Here is a 22,979-nt window from a genome sequence, read left to right as displayed (position 1 = left end):
AAGATATTGATGATATTTAAGAATTATTGTTATTTTAAAAAGTGTGATGGGGGGGGTGCCTGGGTGGCTTAGTGGGTTAAAGCCTCTGCCTTCAGCTCAGGTCATCATCACAGGGTCCTGGGATCGAGGCCCGAATCGGGCTCTCTGCTCAGCAGGGGGCTTGCTTCCTCCTCCCTCTCTCTGCCTGCCTCTCTGCCTACTTGTGATCTCTGCTTGTCAAATAAATAAATAAAATCTTTAAAAAAAAGTGTGATAGGTACTGTGGCTATATTTCTTTAAAAAGAGCTTTTGCCTTAGAGACACACATACTGAAATATTTACAGATGACATAAAATTATATCTGGGATTTGCTTTGAGATACTCCAGCAGAGTGGAGGGTAGGTAGGCATGAAATGAGATGGCTATGAACTGATAATTGTGGAAATTAGAAAAATTTGGTTTTAATGAGATTGGAAAAAAACTTTTATGGGACTGCTTAACCCCCAAGTTGATTCAGAAACCTTATTCAGAAGATGTGCCACAAAGTCTTGGTGTCACAGGTGTTACTAAATATTTGTAAATCAAATGAACTCCAGTATAATAGAACATGAAATAGAATAGGACGATTTTCTGGGTTGGCACAAAGTAGTAGTGATAATAAGAGTAATTAATATCGGTAGAGGTTCTACTGTGTATTACATGCTGTTCTATGTCCTTTGTTCATTGGATCATCACAACTCTATAAGGTAGATCCTATTATTCTGAAATTTTTTTAGATTACAGATTAGGATTTACAAAAAAGTTATAAAGATAAGCACAGAGAGTTCCTGGATACCTCTCACCCAATTCCATCTAATTTTAATGACATCCTGCATACCCCTGGTATATTTTTCAAAAGTAAGGAACCAGCATTGGCACGTTATTATTAAGTACACTCTAGACTTCCTGTGGCTTTCACTAGTCTTTCAGTTAGGTTCTTTTTTCCATTCCAAGGTCTCCTCTATGATTTCACTGTGCATTAGCTGTCATGTCTCCTTAGACACAGAATCACCTATGGAGTTCTGCTGGAAATTCAAACCTGAATCTAAGCAAACCTCTACCCAACTACTAACTTACAGGAGGGGACAAAGAAACTCTGGTCTGTGACTATTTCTGTCTTTGTTTTTCATGATCTTGAGGAGCTAGAGGAGTACTGATCAGGTATTTGCAGAATTTCTCTCAGTTTCGGTTTGTCTGGTGTTTTCCTCATGACATTCTGGACTGGGGGTGGGAGGGAAGAATGCCACAAAGGTGAAGTGCCCTTCTTATCACCTGCTAGTAGGAGCTAGTAGGGGGTACCTGGCCTCAGCATGACTTATCACTGGTGTTGTTAATCTTGATGACTCCGTTAAGATGGTGTCAGCCAGGTTTCTCCACCGGAAGGTCACTGTTTTTCCCTTTCCATGCTCTGTTCGTGAGTCACTGAGTCTGGCCCACACTCAAGGGGAAGGGAATTTGGCTCTGTCTCATGGGCAGGGGAGTATCTCTCTATATTATTTGGGGTTCTTCTGTAAGGAAGATGGATAACCTTATTTTAAAGATTAGGGAACTGGCAGAGTGGCAAGCTAGCTCACCCAAGGGATGAATTCTCCATGGGCCACCACAAGCCGTGTCTGTTTAACTTTGTGAATCCCCCAGCTCCAAGCTTGACCAATTTCCTGTGTAGCCTGGTTGCTAGAATTGACCATAAGAATCACTTTGGCTCCTAGTTCACCCTGACATTTGTCACCAGCTCCCAGGATAAATCACGGAGTCCCATAGGCTAGAGAGAGATGGGAACGTAGAGTCCATCTGACCTAGAGATTTTCAAGCTGTGCTCCTTAGAGCCATGGCTCTCCCTGCCCACCGCCCAGGGCCACCACAGGGGAAAGGGAATGGGGGATTGAGCATGTGGCTTCTCCACACCTAGAATTTCTGTTTCCATTGGTTTTACATGTTGGGCTTTACTAGTTGAGAAGTTTGAAGACTGGATCTATGTCAGTCATCTCATTTAAAATGAGACAACTAGTGGTGCCTGGGTGGCTCTATCGATTAAGCATTCAGCCCTTGATTTCAGCTCAGGTCTTGATCTCAGGGTTGTGGGATCAAGCCCCATATTGGGCTCTGCACTCAACGGGGAGTCTGCTTGAGATTCTCTTTCTCCCTCTGTTCCTCCCCACCATGCTCACTCTCTTACTCTCTTTAACTAAATAAATAAATTTAAAAAACAAAAACCGAAACGAGGCAACTAAGGTCCAGAGAGGATGATTGATTTACTCTCCATCACATAGATTAAACCCGGGTTGTGGAACTCCCTCAGGAGTTCCATGCTGGATGTCCTGTAAGGACCTTACCTTGCAGTCTACAACGTATATCTAGGTCTCTGCCAGCAATGGCTCTGGCTATAGTGGGGCACAGTCACTAAACATTTTCATGAATTTGGGTTGATTTCACACTCTTTGGCGGTATTGGTCTTCTGAGCTTTAACACTCAGTCACTGAAGAGTGACAGAATCTGGGTATGTCACCTGGGGGGAGCCAAGGAGAGCCAGCAGGGTTTGTCTGTATCCCTAAAGCAGGAAGGCCCAGTCTTCTCTCCCAAGGACAGTTCCTCCCCATCTCACCTCCCTGCATTCATCCCTGCCCTCCTTGGCCTCCCAGCCTAGGTCCCACTCTTACGAATTCCTGCTTTGGATGAGTTAATAAGGGATTTGGCTATAACCCTACCCCACCACCTCACCACCTCCAGCAATAGGCATGTGCGCGCGCATGCGCGCGCGCGCGCACACACACACAACACACACACACACACACACCCCAACACACATCCTCTGCTCCATTTCATTAGCTGGATGATTCTCTGTTAAAAAGCTCCAGAACTGTAAGGAATACTACTTTAAAGAAATGCACTGTGGGGGCAGAGGTGCCCGAACTCTTACCAGTGGCGGCTTACTGCCTGTGCGTGAGACCCAGGGAGCTGGTCTGTGAGTCTGCGTGGCCTTTTGCAGTTTACAAAGTGTGTTTGCTTCCATCTTCATGTGTGAGCCTCACAGCGGCCTCCTGTAGGCAGGGGTTATCCTCATTTTACAGAAGAGGAAGCAGAGGCTCAGAGAGTTTATGACTTATCCCGAGAATGACAGCTCTCTCAAGGGAGTGGCTACCAGATCCCAGGCCACCTGATTCCTGGGATCCCACATCCCGGCTGTAGACAAGTGGCTGTCAGGTCTCGGATGGGTGCTCTGCTTCCGCTGGCCTGGCCTAAAAGTCTATAGTCACCTGTGACTGAGGTAGAAGGAAGAATTCGGGTTCAGGGGTCCACTGGTGACTTTTGTTTCTGTGGAACAAGTAAGTGAAAACTTGGGTTGAAAGCTCTGTCATGGCGAAGTTCCCAGCACACTCTGGTGGTGTTCAAGGATGGATCAAACCAGTCCTGCTTGGTTTTCAAAGTGGTCAAGATCCTGGCCTCCTGTCTCATCATCTCTCCCCAGGCTGCTGACTCCATTTTTTACCAGTTTCCCACCAACTCAAGATGAGGTCATCAAGGTCAGGAGTAAGGCTCTGGAGCCAGTTCTTTTGGGTTTAAATTCTGGCTTTGCCCCTTCCTAGCTGTGTGACTGGGAAATTGCTTCCCTTCTCTGAGCTCCAGGAGCTGCCTTATCTGTAAGTGAGACAATTATGATACCTCCCTGATGGGATCACTAAGAGGACCCAGTGAGTTAATACATTCTAGAATGGTGCTTAGAATATACCAAGAGGGGTGCCTGGGTGGCTCAGTGAGTTAAGCCTCTGCCTTCAGCTCAGGTCGTGATCTCAGGGTCCTGGGATTGAGCCCCACATCAGGCTCTCTGCTGAGCCTGCTCCCCCCACCCCCGCAATCTCTCTCTGCCTGCCTTCTGCCTATTTGTGATCTCTCTGTCAAATAGATAAATAAAATCTTCATAAAAATGAGTTTTTCCTGAAAAAAAAATGGCAGGAAATAAATGATAGCTGTTATGTGTTAAAAAGAGTGAAAAGTCTTTGTAAATAGAGCAAGATATAACTACAAAATAATGAACGATCAGTTGTTGTTGTTGTTTTTAAATAAACTGGAGAATCTTCCAAGGATGCTGTCAATTCTGAAAATAGTCCTGAAGCTCCTTCCTGGAAATTGCCTTCTGTGACAGACTGCAAACCTTATGAGACAATCGGACACATTATGGTCGCATTCTATGAAACTTCTTTTAACTAGAATCCTTTGCCAAGTGCAATTATGAGCATGTGTATATGTGTGACCTTTTAAATAGGCAGATTAAAAGAAAACAAGATGGTATCAGGAATCTAGTACATATTTTAGGGGTAAGGCCCCAGTTTCTCACACCTATAGGTCAGTTTACAGCCTTCTCCAATGACAAATGAAAAGATATGTTCTGACAAATTTGCCACATCTATATATCTACCATTCATTCATTCAAAACATTTGCTGACAGTTACATACAGATTACTGTCATAGATGCTATTGAAGACATGACAGTGGGAGAACTTGAAGACCTTTCAAGATCTGTTAATCTTTAAAAACATATTTGATCAAAGCACACACATATATATATACACAGAATCTTATTCATTACCAGGGAAGGTAAAGCTGGTTCATATTCTCAACAAGAGTGCCCAAATAAAAAAGGAATTTCTGATGAACTTTGTTACTAAAACATTTTTTAAAATCAGGTCATCCTTTCCTCCAAACACTATGTATGGTTAGTCTGTGCTGAGCTGTGATCTTTCCACCAGATCTGGCTCCTAAGTGTGACATTGGAGACTATCGGTGTCATTCTCTTCAAGACCCCCGGGTGTGGCTCCTCGTCTGTAAATCGGAGTCAGAAATACCTGTCCCCAGGGTCTTCTTAGGGATTTGGTGAATATGAAATAAGAGAAGACACATAAAACCATTTTGTAAATCATAATGCTACTCTTTCTCATTTATGATTATCATTCAAGAAAGAAGTCATTCAACGGATATTTATTAATTTGTTTGCTCACCATTCTGCCTTTACCAAAGTATGAAACAGTCTCCTAGGTCTGGATTTCCAGCAAGAACTTGGTCCAGAACCTTCTCGATGAAATGAATTTTGGGGTACCCAGGATTCCATTAAGTAGTAGACTGGGGACTTGCTGTAAGCTTTTCTAAAGTCCTGCTTCTCAAACTTTAATATGTGGGTGACTCACATGGGAGGTCATATTGACATGCGGATTTTAATTCAGTAGTGCTGGCGTACGGTCAGAAATTCTGCTTTTCTAACCACCTCCGGGTGAAGTTAATGCTGCTGGTCCAAAGTTCTCACTATGAGGAGCAATGTTCTTGGGGGTACAGGGTTCAGTGGTGAGCAAAGGAGAGGAAGTGCAGCCCAGGGCCCTGGGAGGGAGATTTCCAGGAAGGTTGTGTTGAGAGCTGTGATTACAACTGTCTGCCCCTCTTTCCTTCCTATCCCCATCTGGAACAGGCTGTTATCTTCCTGGGCTGTGTCTTTGCTCTGCGTTTTGGAGGAAGAAAATGTGCCTTATGAATGCTTGGGGGAAGGAGGAGGAAGGAAGGAGATTGCACCATCTCAGAGGGTAACTGTCCTATCTAGGTGACGAGCTGCATTTCCTCATGGCTGGGCAGTGATCTAGAGAGAGCAGAATGAGCCAGTTCCCACCTTCAGCATCCAAAGGTCAACAGCAGAATCATAATGTAATGCAGACCAGAGCTTTTAACTTTGCCAGTCCTGGAGGTGGTTGAAGAATGTGAACTTAAAGCGTTTTGGAGAAGGGAAGGACCGAGGAGTAAGCAATAGGGACACTCCCCCCACTTCTTTCTGCATCCCTATGACACATTTTGTCACCCTCTAGTCCCAGCTGGGTGCCCTCATGCTGACCTCTGGCACCCCAAACACCTCCACTGCTGGGCCCATCTTATCCTGCTTTCTCTTGGGTACCCCAATTCTCCCCACTCACAGTTCACCCCTTCTTCTTGTTTGCATCAAAATTTCCTTTTTCTTCCCCAGCAGGGCTGAATTCTGCCAGTTGGTAGGAAAGTAATCTAATTCAACTAATTTAGGCCTGCATGACTGCTAAGCAAACTAGCCATTAGTTACTTATGGTTTTACAAGCTGTGACGCAGGTGGACTCCTACTTCTGTCCCACCAGAGCCGCAACCAAAGGAAAGCCTAGGGCTTTGTAGAGGTCTCTTTCACTATGGATATTGATACCTCAGGAGTCTGAGTATGGGAGGAGCCATGGGGACAAAACTCAGGCATACCTGGTTGCAGGTACAAGGAGCGAAGTTCTCTCTGCCTCTGTAGCGAAAAGCAGGAGGCTGCGTTGTAAGGGAAGTTTGCTGTAGAGGGTATGGTGTGTGGTTTCCCGCTGAATCTTATGGGGCTTTCGTGTGTGTGTGTGTGTGTGTGTGTGTGTGTGTGTGTGTGTGTGATTCTACTCTAAGGCCTTGTGTGCAATTTCTTTTTTATTTAGCCACAGTCATGGGTCTTACTTTGCTACAAATTTAAGAAAGAAAGAATGAAAAGAAAAAGAGCTCTGCTACCAGAAAAAGTTTGGAAATCCTTGCCATCCTAAAAAGTCACCGAACAGGTGTTGAGAGGCCCAGGGTCTCAGGCTGCTCCTGTGTGAATTGCTCTGTGACCTTGGACAAGCTCTGAGTGTTTCCTCAACTGTCAGATGGGCCCTTCCTCTCCCCCATGGTTTGACCCTGCAGTTCGTGAGAAGCAGCTGTTGGCAGCTGTGGGACTAGGATGGTCCCTCCCACTCCCTAGCTGTGCCCTGGCCAGGGTGGGGTCTGACACCTGGCCTGTGGATTGACCTGGACCCTGGTCCCAGCCTGGTCAGATAATTCCTCGGCTGGAGGGGAACGGGAATTGACCAAATTACTTTCCATCTTACTTGCTGCTGGGATCATGAGAAAGTTCCTTACAGAACAGAGAGGGACTGGGTGGGTTGTCAGCAGAGTATACATGAAATGCTTCTGAGCTGAGTTTAGTGTGTGTCAAAGAGGCGCCTACTGTGTACCCTGTGTGAGCTTAGGCATCCTGGAGGTAAAGAAGGGCTCGACAAAACAGCTCTATCCTCAGAGAGTACAGGAGAGGAGACACACAGCATATTTAGAAAAGAGATTTGCGAGGGTGCCTTCTTCGAATATGTTGTAGTTCTTACATGAGTCAGGACCTGCCTCTTGCTCCCGCTGCCTCTCGGTGTCCCTGGTGCCTACACTCCAGACTCAGTTACACAACTCACATGCACTGAGCATTGATAAATGTCAGAAGCACAACAGTGAGCAAGACACTGCTGTCCCTGCCTCTTAGAAGTTTATATTTCCGAAGAATGGGAGTAAGGCATGGCAGGTGGGATTTAGGAAAGGAGACAATCAGACTAGCCCAGGGCAGGAAGAACTGTGCTGAATGCTGCGTTGGGTACATAGAGGGCACCTGTTGCCACAGTCATGACAATCACAGCCCTCTTGCCTGTACTCCCTGGCAATTCCCCAGGGTCTTCTCTGGGGGTGGGCCACCCAACAGAGACCCAGGGACCCAGGGACCCAGGTAGAGAGCTCTGGTGATCCGGGGACCCTCCTCTTTGTGTAAATAAAGCTCACCAGCCAGACCCAGCGTCCAGCAGGATACCCCTCAGAGCCCTGACCTGCAGGAAATGGTATAGTGGCAGAAGACCCAAGGGAGACAATCTGTCCCCTGGCTCTCCTGAGTTCTGATGGGTCTAGACGTGGCCTGGCTTCTCACTTTACTCTGAAGAGAAAGCTGGAACCTGCCAGCTCTCAAGATAAGCCAAGAATGTACCCGTCTGGCCAGTCTGTGGCCCATGTGGGACACGTGTGGGGCCCTTGTGGGGACGGGTGACTGCTCTGTTGGCCTATTTCCCTAAGAGTAGAAGTGATTTTATGAGATCCTAAGGGGGCAAGAAAGGGCAGCCTGCAACCATGGGGGAAAACATCTGCTTTGAATCAGGATATTCATTGTCTGATTTATTCATCCTTCACACTCAGAAACTGTTCACCGGGCAAAAAGGTTATGCCAGGCTCCTTGGCACAAGAAATCTTAAGATTTCTCAGCAGTCTTGCAACTTAAGTGTATTCTTTCCATTTTGCAGATGAGGAAACTGAAGCCCAGAGAGCTAAAATTGAGGTCATAGTTCTGACCTCAATGTTTGTATGTTTACCATACAGCACAAGCTGTTCTGAGCCCTTAGATCTGTCAATATGGGTAATCCTTATCTGGGAGGTGGCTGTCATAACATCTTACTGAGGAAGAGACAGAGGCACAGAGAACTTAAGAAACCACCCAAGTCTTCAGAGCCAGCTAGTAACGGAACCGGGCTGGTGTCCTCCGGGGGTCCTTTCTGGATCTGAGCCCCCTGCTCCCTCAGAGCCCTGCTGGCTAACCTCTGGCCCACTGTGACTCCAGCATGGGTCACATGCGCAAGGACAAGGGCGCACTGAAACAGCTGGTGAGGGAGGCCTGGCAGGTGGATTTTTAGAGGGAAGAGGCCTTGGGCTGGGGGACTGTTCTAGATTGCAGTTTGGCTTGACGGAGGTAAAAATGAATCACATTAGATGTGACCCGTACCCTTCCTGTGTTCTGACAATTAGGTTCAGAGGCAACATGCCCGGCTGACTTAGAGCAGCCAAAAGAGTTAGAGGAATTGAGAAGGAGTGGCAGCCTCGAGGGCGCCGGGTAGCTGGTAATTGGGGTTGGTGATGACAGGAGGTGGCAAAGCCGCAACTCTGAGCCACTTGCCCAGCAGAGTTTTCTGGCTTCTGCTCAGGAGACAGGGAGGGGAGGGAGGAGGGTTGAGAGAGAAATCTGTTTCCAAGAGGCCTTGGACCTGTTCCTCCACCCCCACCCTACCTCCAGGCTTGTGGGAGACTGGGTGTGGACCTAAAGTCAAATCCCTTTGAGGGTGGGGAAGAAAGGATGGGCCACCTGAGAGCTGGGGACAGAAGGGGGATGGAAGCGTCACCATTTTATTCCTGAGGGAAATGGCTCCTTCTCTGAGATCCATCATCTTGGCTGTTGGGTTGAACCTTAAGTATTTGGGTGGTTCTGTCTTGGACCTTTAACAGTTTGGAGGCTGTGAAACGGGCCGAGTTCTGTCTTTGCAGGTGTGCTCCCTAGCTCACTGTCTTTCTCTTGCTGGAGGGATGGTGACACAGAACCACTTACAGTTAGTTCTTCCTGTTCATGTGTGTTGGGGTTTGAGACAACATAGGATAAGAGGCACATAGATGGAATTGGAAAATGGAGGTAGAAGATCCAAAAGCCACATGCCCTCCAAAGATTATGATTTATCAAATCTGTGGTAAGGCCTGGGGATCTGCATTTGAAAGACTTTATTTGTTTATTTGTTTGTTTGTTTAGAGCAGAGGGAGGGGCAGAGGGAGAGAGAGAATCCCAAGTAGGCTTCATGCTGAGTGCAGAGCCTGGCAGGGCACTTGATCTCACAACCCATGAGGTCATGACCTGAGCCGAAACCAAGAGTTGGGCGCTGAACTGACTGAGCCACCCAGGCTCCCCATTTTTAAAAAAAGGATTTTATTTATTTATTTACCTATCTATCTAGTTCTATATTTATATATATATATATTTATTTATTTATAGACAGAGTGAGAGCACAAGTGGGCATCTGTATTTTAAACTAGCTCCCCAGATAATTCTGAAACACGCCCAAGTCTGAGAAGCACTGGTGTGAAGGAAGGAGGAAGGAAATACACCCCAGATCTAGGCCCTCCCAGTGGTCATCACTGCCCACCAAGATAACAAAAAGGAAATAAGGTAATGTTATTTTCATTTTCTGAAATGAAGAAGGATATCAGTTTTTCAGGGTAGTCACACATCTTCATGGAGCTGATTTCTGAAAGAAAGCCATTAGGTGTATCCTGGGACAAAGGATGCTAAATGACATAATGGATAATTAGGGGGCAGGAGAGATGCTTTGTGTCCCTCAAGGTCTGTTGTGCCAGCCACTCCGCAGCTGTGACCCCTCTAGGGGGCACCAGGCCCACTCTGCATTAGGACTTGCTCACTCTGAGATGCCATGCCTTCCTACAGCCTCCCCTACACGGAGGGGACATCGCCAGGAGGAAAAGTGAGGTGACTTTGAGGAAAGGAGGACGTGTGGGGGATGAGAAATAGTGGTGGTTCTTCTGGGCCTGCGCAGTGAGTCTGAAGGTGTAGCCTGAATCAGGTCCCTAGGTAACCAACCAAGTGAAGAGTTTCACCCCAGGGTTCAAGCCACTTCCCTTCATGGTGCCCCTAAAGCACAGCATCTGGGTGGTTGAAGTGACAGGGGGAGGGAGAGGTAAAGGGGAAAAACTGGTTAACACCACCCGATGCTGGGAAGACCTGAAACTTCTCTGTAGACGATCCAATCAGTTGGGGAAAATATTTGCAATGTATGTGACAAATGAATACCACAAATACATAAAGAGCTTTCGTAAACACTAAGAGAAAGGCCAACACTCCAGTAGAAAAATTAGCAAAACATATGTGAGTATGCAGTTCAGATCACCCATAAACATGGGAGAGATGTTCATTCTCACTAATAATCAGTTACAAGTCAATTACCTTCTTTTTACAAGTTAATTAACTTCATTCAGGTTAAAACAACAAATGCGATTTCATCTTTTGAGTATCTAGATGGTAAAGCTGAAAAAAGTAATGAGCTGGTATTTGGCGAGATGCATATAGTGGGAAATGCAGGGGTTGACAATATTTATGGCTGTTAGGAATCTTCGTAGCACAGTCTTTTTGGAGAATAATTTGTCAGCATGAAAAACCTTAAAAATGTACATAACCTTTGGCTAAGGACTCTATTTCCTGGAATTTATCTTAAGGAAAGAAAACCAGGGACATATACAAAGATTTATATGTAAGGGCATTTAGAACAGTGTTATTAATTACATTAACAGTTGGAGGTAAAATAGATGTCCAAAATTAAGAATTTGCTTTTAAAACCATAGTTTATCCGTAAAATGGGTTATTAGGTAGCCATTTAAAATCAGGTAGTCAAGAAGTTTTTAATTATGTAGGAAAATGTGAAGTGGATATATTGTTAAGTGAAGCATGTAAAAAAGCAGGTTCCAAAATAGTACTTAAGGTATCATTCCCGTTATGTTAAAAAAAATTAAGAAACCAATAGAAAATACTATGTGATGCACTGAAAAAAATCCGGAGAGCAGACACCAAATAACAATGATTGTCTCAGGAAGGCGTGATTAAGGAGTTTTTAGCCTCCTCTTTGTGCTTTTCTGTGTTTGCTTTCTTTTCTCTTAGATAATGAACATGCTGCTTTTGTAATTAAAAAAAAAAAAAAATACCAGGAACATGTTCTTTTTTAAGTGACTCTGCCAGTAATGCTTCTGCTACATTGAGGGCTGGCTGTGGGTGATCACTTCACCACACTTCCTGCTGCCTCCATTTAAATCTTCCTTTCTCCAATCTCTGCATCCTCGCTGACATCTGTTGTTTCCTGAGTTGTTAATTTTAGTCATTGTGTGAGGTGGTATCCCCTTGTGGTTTTGGTTTGTGTTTCCCTGATGCCAAGTGATGTTGAGCTTTTTTTCATGGGTCTGTTAGCCATTTGGATGCAAAGAGAGAGAGGAATGCTCTTACACTGTTAGTGGGAACGCAAACTGGTGCAGCCCGTTTGGAGCTTGGAAAACAGTATGGAGGTTCCTCAGAAAGTTCAAAACAGAACTACCCCATGACCCAGTAATTGCACTGCTAGGTGTTTATCCAGGATACAAACATAGTGATTCAAAGGGGCACATGCACCCCAAAGTTGATAGCAGCGATGTCCATGATAGCCAAAATACGGAAAAAACCCAGATGACATTGACAGATAAATGGATAAGGAAGATGTGGTATATATCTAAGATGGACTATTACTCAGCCATCAAAAATTAATGATACCTTACCATTTGCAGTGATGTAGATAGAACTGGAGGGTATGATGCTAAGCGGAATAAGTCAGAGAAAGACAAATACATATGATTTCACTCTGTGTGAAATTTAAGAACTAAAACAGATGAACATAGGGGAAGGGAAGGAAAAATAAAATTAGACAAAAACAGAGAGGGAGGGAAACCATAAGAGACTCTTAACCATAGGAAACAATCCCCCTTGCTGGAGGGAAGGTGGGTGCAGGTTGGGCTAACTGGGTGATGGACATTAAGGAGGGCACTTGATGTAATGAGCACTGGGTGTTATATGCAACTGATGAATCACTAAGTTCTGTCCCTGAAACTAATAATATGGTACATATTAACTAAATGGAATTTAAATAGAAAAATTTTTTAAATGAAAAAAATTTTCCTTTCTGCAAGCCCTGGCTGCCTCCCTGCTGTTTGCTGAGTGCTGAGTGGGGTCTGTGAGAGTTCTTACTCTCCAGGTTCTTAGGGGCTGGTTAGCCGTGAAGGGCTAAGGTCTAGATCATTTGCTATAGACATACCTTTGGCCTTTGGTGTGTTCAGCATTTTGCTGGATATAAAGATGGTGTAGGGGCATCTTGCTAAGAGTGCCTGAGATCTGGTTTTCTTGCCCAAAACCCTAATCCTCTTCTTTCTTTAGAAATTTATTTGGTTAACACGGGACTGATAATTCTCAGTAGCCTCAGTGCATGGCTGGGCCCTGTGTTGTGGGAAACTGAGAAGTCACCATCTATATCTCAAAAGGATAGATCCATGTGACTTACTGACCTGCATCAGAGAATCCTAAGAGAGCCAGCTGGGATGGAGCTACCTCCATCCCTGTGGACCTGAACGAGGCATCTGGTCTAACTCTTCATTTTTCAGAGAAGAAAACTGAGGCCCCAAGAGAGAAGAGAACTTGGTAGTTGGTAACAGAACCAGGACTCCCAAACTTGTGCTCTGCCCACAAGTCATCTCTGAGTGTTTGGGAGATGTGATCTGGGCCATTGTCAAGTAATGGCAAGGAAACAAACTTTGGGAGAAAAAATTCACCGAAATTCCGAGAAACAGAGGATGGCAAGGAACTGAGTGTATCAATGAAGAAGTTCCAACAAGAATTCCTACGACATTAAGATCCAGGGAGACAGGGACGCCTGCGTAGCTCAGCTGGTTAAGGGTCTGCCTTTGGCTCAGGTCATGATCTCAGGTTCCTGGGATGGAGCCCCGCCTCGGGCTCCCTGCTCAGCAGGGAATCTGCTTTTTTCCCTCTCCCTCTGCCCCTCCTCCCTGCTCATTCTCTCTCTCTCTCTCTTTCAAATAAATTTTAAAAATCTAAAAAAAAAAAAAAAAAAAAAAAATTAGGATCCAGAGGTACAGAAGAGAACCAGCAAGAAATAACTGGTCATGATTCGTTCACACACCCACATACACATACACAGACACACATAGTCAGTTCTCTGTAGAGCCACTTATTTGGTGTGAATTTTAGGAAAGTGGAAAGACCTTTTTATCTCCAAGGAATTTCTCCACTTGCCCTCCATGGTCCTAAAGTCCCCCTTGGTTAAGGACGCTGTTAAAATGTGAATGTGTTACTTTGGAAGGAGGTCAGATGAACCCTTTCTGTGAGTTATGGAAAGGATCCCAGAGCAATGTGGGCCACGGGGAGGTGAACATTCACAGGAGACAGGATAGGCACAGAACTCTGCACTCGAGGGGATTCTAGAAGATAAACGGCTTATTTTGCCCTTTCTTGAGGATGAATTTGTACTCCCACAGGAATGGCAGAACCTCAGCCATCTTGGATTTTTCTGTCTTCCTTGGCAGTGCTGTTCTTGCTCTGCACAGTGAGCTCACACTTAAGTTCTCATCTCTTATGGTCCAGTCTGGGCTTTGCCAGGCTCTGAAGGCCAATGGGCTGACGTTTCTAGGATCGAGCTAACTGACCCATTCTGTGGAAGTTCTTTCACAAACCAAATGTACATCTGATTGTCAGGAACCAGGTGGTGAGAAGGGGGCCCAGCCCAAGTGAACATCGTTGCCTGCTGACCTTTCACTCTTGCCTTCCTTCCGCTCCCACAGAGGAGAGGAAAGGGCAAGCATAGCCTTCTGATGTATGTTCTCGACAAAGTGGCCACTCGCCAGCAAGGAAGTGAGGTAGAGAGGTGGTGACTTGGGGCCGCCACAGAATATAGCATTCGTGTCCCCCTCTCTGCTTTTCCAGCTTTGGTGAACTGTTTCCCCTTTGCTTGTCTGGATCCAGCTTTTTCTGCTAGGCCTGGTTCAAATCCTGCCAGCTCCACAAGGCTTTTCCTGACCCCCCTCCCTGTCAGGTGGTAGTTCTCTGCAGCTTCTGTTTGCCCACTCACTTGACCATGACACATGTTCCTCTTACACACACCCATGCTATGTTTCTTTTTTCCTTAATGTGTGTTTCATCTCCCCAGTTGACTGGGGAGAGCGCTTAGAGCACTCAGGACACTGATTGACAAGTGAGGAATGGAGGAATGAATGAGAGAAGGGATGGAGACAGGAATGGGCCCTCAGGTGGATGGTGGGGGGGAATGGGGTTGGGGAGGTAGGAGGTGAGTGTGTGGAAGGCTCCAAGCCTAACACTACATTATGTAACCCACATCATGTCGGCATCCAGAGCCTAGGCTCTACACCAGGGGATATGACAGAGGACACTGGGCTGTATTTTCAGTCAAAACTGTTCTCTGGATAGCCAAGTCCAGCTTAAATCTGGTCTCACTTACTTCACGTCTTGGTCTTGTGGGCCAGGTTTATTTGACAACACCACCAAAACGTGGTTATACTTAAAAATAGATTCTGAAAAGAAATCGTACCTCAGCCTGACTTGGCTGTGCTCAACAATTCCTTCCTTTTTATGCTTTAGGAGTTTTTTTTCCCTGACAGGATTTTAAAAAAAAAGTAAACAAAACAGGCCAGAGGAAGGAAGTTAGCCTGCAGGGAATCAAGTGAGCTAACCTGTGAACCCAGCTGCCATTGGTCAGCATGAGCAGACACCTGTGATTCTGTGGCTGGAGGCCACTGGTAGGTCAGGGCTCAGCTCCCTGATCTGATCACTGATTCTTTTTTTTTTTTTTTTTTAAAGGTTTTATTTATTTATTTGACAGAGAAAGATTACAAGTAGGCAGAGAGGCAGGCAGAGAGAGAGAGGAGGAAGCAGGCTCCCTGCTGAGCAGAGAGCCTGATGCAGGACTTGATCCCAGGACCCTGAGATCACTACCCGAGCTGAAGGCAGCGGCTTAACCCACTGAGCCACCCAGGCGCCCCTGGTCCCTGATTCTTATCCTCTGTGTATTCCTTACTGTTGACCCTGAGCTTGGCTTGGGTGGAGTGACTTCTTGAAAGACCAGATAATTTTGAGAAGCGTTCAGTGTTTTCTGCTTATCTCTCGCTCACTCTCTTTTTTTCCCCACTTACAGTTTGGAAATGTTTGGGGACCAGCAAAGGGCATGTTTTCACGTTGTACAGGGTACTTCTCCAGTTGTGTTTCCTGGAGCTCTTGGGGTTCTACGAAGCCTGTTAGGCATCAGGGTGTGGGCTCTGAGTCTGTGGGCTCCTAGTGTCCCTCCTCCCAAAAAGAAGTACTGCTTTTTATCTTTTTTACATATTGGGCTTCTGGGCAAGATGTATTGGAGAGAGGGTTCCACACTTCACATAAATATTAAGCACCGATGTCAGAAGACTATGAAGACTTTGGCAACATGGTCAGAGAGGAGAAACGGGTTCATCGGCCCGCAGGCTTGTCTTGCCAGCTGGCAGAAACGGCCATTTGAAGGGCTCTGGGTGCTCTGGTGTTTGCATTTCTGGTGCTGATGTTTCTGTCCACTCCAGAGTCTCCACTCGCCTCAGACTGGGTTGGAGGCTGCTCCTGGGTGCCTAGTACTCCTTGCTTGTCCACCTAGTTCCTGATGCACTGCCCACCTGGCTTTGGTAAAGTTTTGCTCCTTACCCTTATCTCTGTGGCCCAGAATTCCGACCTGCTTCCTGCTCTGATTTCTGGCAACTTTATATTTCTTCGCCCTATTTTGGATTCCTGGCTCTCTAATTTCTTGCCTGGCCCTTGAGTAACTATGTCCCAGGTGTCTTCTGTCTTCCTGGATGCGGGCATTACATAGGAACCCTGCTTTCCATCTGCCATGGCCCTCCCCAGCATTATCTGTTTTTAAGCTGGGATCTGAGGATCCAGTTCACTGGGGCTGAATCAGTTTCAAGGATAGGCTGGGTTGGAATGTGGGGACCAGAGTCTATTGGCTGGAAAGAAACAGTCTCATTTCATTCTTGTTACAATCTGGTGAGACATTCTTATGTCTATATTACACACAAGGGATGTGCAGAAGTAGAATGCAGATCTTTGGACTCTATATCCTGGGCTAGGTAGAGGAGATAAGAATAGGGTGAGTGCCAAGGCAATGAGAAGGATCTTGTTCATGGGAGTTAGAAGTGGTCTGACTAGGAGTTAGATGTGTTGGTAATGGGAGGGAGATAAGAGGCAGGGGCAGCCACAGAGGCCCCACAGTCAAAGGTGGTCAGGCAGACAGGGGAGGTGGTGGGCTCCATGACACCATCCCCAGGCAGGCTATTGTTGTGGGAATGGGGTGTGTGTCCTCTGGGATCAGGCTGATCTGGTTCCTACTGACTACAGATTTGACCTGCTCCTGGCCCATGCCTTTTTTTGTTGTTGTTTTTTTAATTTATTTATTTTGAGAGAGAGAGAGAGAGAACATACTGGGGAGGGGCAGAGGGAGAGAGAGAACCTCAAGCAAATTCCTTAAGCAGACTCCATGCTGAGTGCAGTGCCTGATGTGGGGCTTGATGCCAGGACCCTGAGATCATGACCTGAGCCAAAATCAAGAGTCAGATGCTTAGCCAACTGAGCCCCCCAGATGCCCCATGGCCCATGCCTTGGAGATATGTTAGCTCAAGGGCCTGTTCCCCAACCTGCTGGGCTGCCTTTGGGAAGGTCTTGACTGGAAGCATCTAAGCATTATACCTGCTCTTTGACCCTGAAAACTTGCAGGGTAATTCCAAAGGAATGGTGGCTCATTGTTCTGCAGTGTGGGAAGAGGAACTACAGTGAACCCTTGGGGGAAGTAGGAGGAGGAACCAGGTCTCCACATCCCTGTGCCTTGGGACACTTCCCATTCACTACCACTCCACACACATGGCGTCTAGTCCCTGGATTTACGTTCTAGGGAGCCCTGTCTCATCTCTACCTTAATACACTGGTGACTTTGGGTCAGATTACTAAACTCATGGACACTTTACAATTGACTGAGAAAGGAACTGAGTTAGGTCCGCTCTGTTCCTAGACCTTACAAAACATGTTTAGCAGCGTGCCAGAGCAAGTCTGGTTGGCTGCTGCTTTCCATGGAAGATAGAGGTGGGTAGGCTGGGGATTTGGTCTCTTGGAGGCAGGTCATGATTGGTGTATTTTCTTTTGAAAATGAACACCAACAATAAAATTAAAAAAAAAAAGTCTGCTTTTTAATTTTCACTGTTCATGTGCAATTCTAAATAATATCAGTGATGAAATACTCCTCCTTTCTGGAGTGGGCCCCTCTCCCCACTGCTTGGTATACTACTGAAGCTAGAGTCAGTAGATGTGGTTTTGTGTCCTAGCCCAGCTTTCAGGGCTGGCTCCCTGGCCCAAACACCAAGTTTCTTCCCCAAGCTTCTGTTTCCTTTTCTGTGAAATGGAACTATGAAGGAGACCTACAAATATTAAGAGAGAGAATAAATATAAAATTAGCTTATAAAGAGAAAAGCTGGATATCAATGTTGTGGTATCCACATTGCTGTACAAAATCTAAATGGTGTGAGATCTGGGTCACATTCAGGATGTTCTTCTTTGGGAGTGAAGAATTTGGGGGTGATCAAGCCAGGCTCTTCATGAAGTTGAGAAGCTGGTGTTGGAGAGATAACATGGTTTTCAGCATAAACTGTTCTAGGTTTATGCCTTTTCATCTAATTCCTGGGCAGACAATAGGACATCCTCGTGGGGTACCACCCTGGGCCCTGCTGAGTTGCTGAACGAGGCCTATCTGTCTCGCTCTTTATGCAGGCTCCTCCATCTTCCTGGGGTGATGAGTGAGTGAGGAGCTGAGTCCTTTGGCTGGGAAGAGGGGTGTGTTCCTGACTTAATTACAGGAGAGTGTGCTGGCAGAATTATGGAGGCTAGTTTGTGTCTGGTGGATTGCATGTCCGTCACTAAACCGTGCTACGTGACTTCAGTCCAGCCCCAGGCTCAGAGTCACACACACACACACACACACACACACACAAACACACACTCTGCCCCATGCCTCCTGTCCTTCTACAGTGCTAGATGATAAAGTCCTTTCTCAGGCACCATTTATGACTTCTCTTGTGACATGGCCAGGCCAAGGTTTCTCACCCCTGCTTGACAAGGGAGGAAACTGAAGCCCAGGGAGTTGAACTGTCCCAGGTCGGGGGTAGGGCTCTGACTAGAACCCATGTGGAGAATAAAGGGAAAGCCTTTACTTCTGTTCAGTTTGTCATGGGCTCTTTGGAGCTTTCTGACTGAAGCTTTCTGAGGTGAGACCTCAGGGGGCAGGTGGAGAAACACAAACCAAGAAGGCAGTGCCTTGCCTGAGCCCATGAGGCTCTGATGGCAGGACCAGGAGACTGCCGGCCCTTTGCAGGGTGAGACCATGGGTTGGGTATTGACTGCAGTGTTGTGGGGGAGGGGGAGGCAGGAGGATTGGAATATACATGCTTTTCACATGCGTGTCAATGTTTCAGCATTCCCAGAATTTCTGATTTAATATGGGTAATGGCACCCCGGGATGGCACCCCGGGTGGCTCTGTCCTAACCTAACCTGGCCTAGAGAGGCCCTCACTGCCTACCCTTTCCCCTCATAGCCTAGCTGGGCAACTTCTGTGCTGTGTGACCTGAGCCCCTGGCTTTGGAACATCCAAATGGACAGATGAGGGCCCATCCATGAGTCAACAGGGCATAACAGAGAGGCATCTCTGCTCTGATTTTTTTTTTTTTTTTTTTTTTTTTACACCTCTACTCTGATTTTTGCATTTGCTGTGGATACAGTGACCAGGGTGAGCCTGAATGTAAACTTCTACTCCTGGTACCCCCAAAGCCTAGGGTCATCTTCTGTCTTGATTTGGAGCAGTTCAACACCAGACCTGTCAGGCAGAAATGGCCCTAGTGGGAGAGACAGCACTCCTCTCCCTCCCTCCCGTACTCCCCATCCTCCTTCCCTTGAATGTCAGATCAAAGAACCAAGGGAGAAGGTAATGAATACTGAAAAGGACAAGGAATAAAATGAGTAATAGCAGTACGGTTTCTTCTTCCGTAAAATGCAGAGAATCAGAAGACTGTGGTAAGTGGGTTTCTCAGCCCCCGCCTGCACCAGTCACCTGGGAGGTTTTTAAATATCTCCGTTCCCAGACGGTAGCCCACCCAGACCCAGGAGATGGGAATCTCTGGGGATGAGACCCAGGTAGCCAGTTTTGGAGTGCCCTGGGTGATTCCCGTGTACAGCCAGTTGAGAACCACTCCTCGAAGGGGCAAGAGAATTGGTTAACTGCTTAGGACAAAGATATCCCTGCATCTAGCTATGCACTAGAATCATGAGGAGGACTTTAAAAATGACACCGACTCCCTGGCCACACACTGCTCACCATGTAGATCAGTGACTTCCATGGTGCCTCTAGCTTGACCTTCAGAGGAGCGGTAAACTGGTAACAGTTAGAATAGCTGTCATCCATTAGACCTGACTGTGGGCCAGCATTGCAGATGTTTCCAGTCACCACGAGTCCCTAGTAGGAAGTCATGATTCCCATTTTGCAGATGAGGAAACTGATGCTCAGAGCAGGTAGCCACTTGCCCCAGGGGACAGCATAAGTTTCCCGAGTCCAGGCCTGTCTGTGCTGGAGTGCTGCTTTTGCTGCCCAAACCTCTCAGCCTAGGTGCTGGCCCTCATGGAGCTATTCTCCCCTCTTCCCAGTAATGGTCCACCAAGAAGGTCATCAGTGGCCTAAGCTCTCCTTGGGCTCCCCTTGGACTCCCCAGGGCAGGTTGAATGGAGGACCCCTCCCCCAGGAAGAGAGGGGAGATGAGTGGTGTTCTTTGGTGTTTGGCTTCATTATTCACCCACTCTCAAAATTCCTGCTTTTGGTGGGAGGAAATGGCCTGTATATTAGGACTGACCCCCCCAGTCACCTCTCATGGCCATCCATAGTTGCTCTCAACAAGGAGAAAACTCAACCAGGAAAAGCAAACACTCATTTGCTTTTTTGAGGCTCTGAGGAATTTTTAAGTCATGTCATACAGAAAAATGCCTCTGTTTCCCTCATAAGTCAAAGTGGTGGAGCTTTCTCAAGGTGACTTAGAAATATTTCTCTCAGCTTTACAAAGATTCTGTGCCTCCACATCTGTGTTCTATGAGCTTAAACAAAATGCTTAAAATCCTTAAGCTTTGGTTTCCCCATCAGTCAGAGGGAAGGAGTGAGCCCTGTCTGCCCTGAGGGCTGCTGACGCCAGGCCCCTGAGATGTCAGAGAAAAGAACATGGCTGTCCTGACATTGAGACTTACAGTTGCCTGGGACTGGAAGCTTTGTCAGGTGTTTGCTGCCTCCGACTGAGGGACCCAGTGTCCCTGAGGCCCAAAGTAGCTCCAGAGGACCAGCTGTGTTAGAAATCTCACTGACTGTGTTCACTCTGGCTTTGAGAGGCCTGGCTTCCCTCCACCCGCATCAACCCCTAGTGTGTAGACAGCTAGGAGCCAATATTCAGGGCATAAATAGCTGAAACTTTAGAATTAGTAGACAGTGTAATATAAATTTGGTTCCATAAAGCCATTCCTGCCCAGCCTAGACCAGCTCCCAGGACCCTCTCCTTCCCCAGAGCTTCCTCTGTACCTGTTGTCTGTGCCTTTGGTCCCTGCCCCTTATTCTGTCGCACAGGGCCTGGCACAGAGCAGACACTCAGGCAGTGCTGAGTGAATGGAGGATGAGGGCACGGAGAGTTACGGGAATATGCGTCTGGTGACGTCTCTAAGGTGGTTGCCATAGAATGCTATTTAAGTGTTGGCATATCTATTCCTTGCTTGCTCTACTTGACTTTTTTATTTTTTCCACTTAGGTTTATTTTGAAGGCTCTCTCCCTGAGAATTATTCTAGGAATGGAGTGGTTCAGATGTGAAGCTATTTTCTGAGGTTGAGGCAAATATCTGGAGAATTTCATTGTGCATAACTCTTACCCCAGAGCCACTAAGAGAGTACATTCTGCCTGTGGAGTATGGTGCTCCCTTATTAAGCCATTAAACTGAACCTGAACACTTTCTGAGTTCTATCTTAAGAAGTGGGTATTGTGGGTGAGAAAACATGGGGCACTTGTGGAAAATGATGGAAGAAGAGTGGGAGGACCCCAGAAGGAGGCGACCACTGGGTCGTCTCCGGGGACTTAGAGCTGCCCACCTGCCTTGCCCATCTGAACTGAGATGGAGAACAGAAGGCTGCTGCCCTTCTCTGTAGAGTGGGCTGTCCTTGGAGCACTCAGAGAAGCTGGCTCAGGGCCACCTGCCATTGGGAGGGACACCATTTCATGGTAACTGTATTGGTTGCCAGAGCGAAGCATTTCTAGGCTCAAACTTGAGGGGCACTAAGCACGGTCTTGACTTCTATAACTACTTAGTGGCTTTGTGGACAGTGGGCTGGGCCCCTGGCTTGGCCATTGACTCTTTGATGACCTTACACTTGTCTCTTGACCTCTCCTACACATCAGTTTTCTAACACTTTACAACTCTGTGGTCCCATTAGCCCTCTCACCATGGCGAGCTCCCACTTATTGTTATTAACAGTGTTAGACTGCCTCCATCCACCTGGCCTCCACCAATATCCCACCAACCCATGTCCTCTGGCCTTGCCCTTACTTTAAGGGCATCACCCTCATCTTGGCTCTGCTCTCTTACTGTAGACCTGCTTTGGTCAGGTCATTGAGATTTTATTTGTTGGGAGGAGGTTCGGAACAAAGGTAGAATAAGAATATAGGGAATATGGAGATATCACAGTTATAAATCGATGGATTTGTACTTGTATCCAGATAAGGATGGAAATAAGTAACTGTTACCATTAGTACTTTGACCATGCCAAACTGATCTTTATGTTTTTCCTTTTTAAACTTTACATGACATAATACAAGCTTCTGGACCCTGTGGTTTTATCTAGTGGATACTGGACTCAGGTTCTAACAGACTTAGGAACGATGAGGCTGTGTCATCCTCATCAAATCAGTAACCTTCCAGGGCCTCAGTGGTCACATCTGTGCACTGGGAATGACAATACTAACATTCATTCCTAGTAAAGGTGAAGGATTTGTATGAACAAAAGGGAAGCCCAGGACCTGTCCCATCTCAGCCACGGTTAACAGGCAGGTGAGGATGCTGGCTGGTAGCATGATTTGTCCTACCCTTGCAGCATGACTCTGAATTAGTGTGGCCTGGGGGCTGGCAACTAGGTCACTTCCTGGATGGACATAGTAACAACCCAACTGTGCCGGTCTGTGTCCCCCACAGCGGCCAGTTTGCCATTGTGAAGAAGTGCCGAGAGAAAAGCACAGGGCTGGAGTACGCGGCAAAGTTCATAAAAAAGCGGCAGAGCCGGGCCAGCCGGAGGGGCGTGAGTCGGGAAGAAATCGAGCGGGAGGTGAGCATCCTGCGGCAGGTGCTGCATCCCAACGTCATCACGCTGCACGACGTCTTCGAGAACCGCACCGACGTGGTGCTCATCCTGGAGCTGTGAGTGGGTGCCCGGGACCCCTGGTGGGGGCGGGGAGGGTGCTGGATGGTGCAGCCACAGGTCCCAGAGGGCAGTAGCAAGCAGATGAAATCAGCGGAGGGTTGTTTCCCTTGGTTACCGCCCCCGCCCCCTGCAATCTGGGTCAAAGTAGGTGGGTTTGCTGAGTAGTGGGGACAGGGCTAGAGTCTAGGTCTGGCTTTCATTGGACCCTGGGGATAAAAGGGAAGCAGTGG

The 22,979-nt window shown here is 46.9% G+C and overlaps 1 protein-coding gene across 2 annotated transcripts in view; it reads left to right on the top strand.

The window, feature by feature from the left end:
- DAPK2 (death associated protein kinase 2) overlaps positions 1–22,979 on the top strand; it is a 117,686-nt gene that overhangs the window by 43,741 nt on the left and 50,966 nt on the right. For both annotated transcript variants that reach the window (XM_059372225.1, XM_059372226.1), the window contains exon 3: positions 22,524–22,745. In XM_059372225.1, coding sequence (XP_059228208.1) covers positions 22,524–22,745 — 222 coding nt within the window. The remainder of the gene's footprint in view (positions 1–22,523; positions 22,746–22,979) is intronic.

Source organism: Mustela nigripes, chromosome 13 (genome assembly GCF_022355385.1).
Source record: "Mustela nigripes isolate SB6536 chromosome 13, MUSNIG.SB6536, whole genome shotgun sequence".
In the NCBI taxonomy this organism is placed as follows: domain Eukaryota; kingdom Metazoa; phylum Chordata; class Mammalia; order Carnivora; family Mustelidae; genus Mustela; species Mustela nigripes.
The sequence above is the reverse complement of the archived record's forward strand: the minus strand, read 5'-3'. Positions and strand labels throughout refer to the sequence as shown.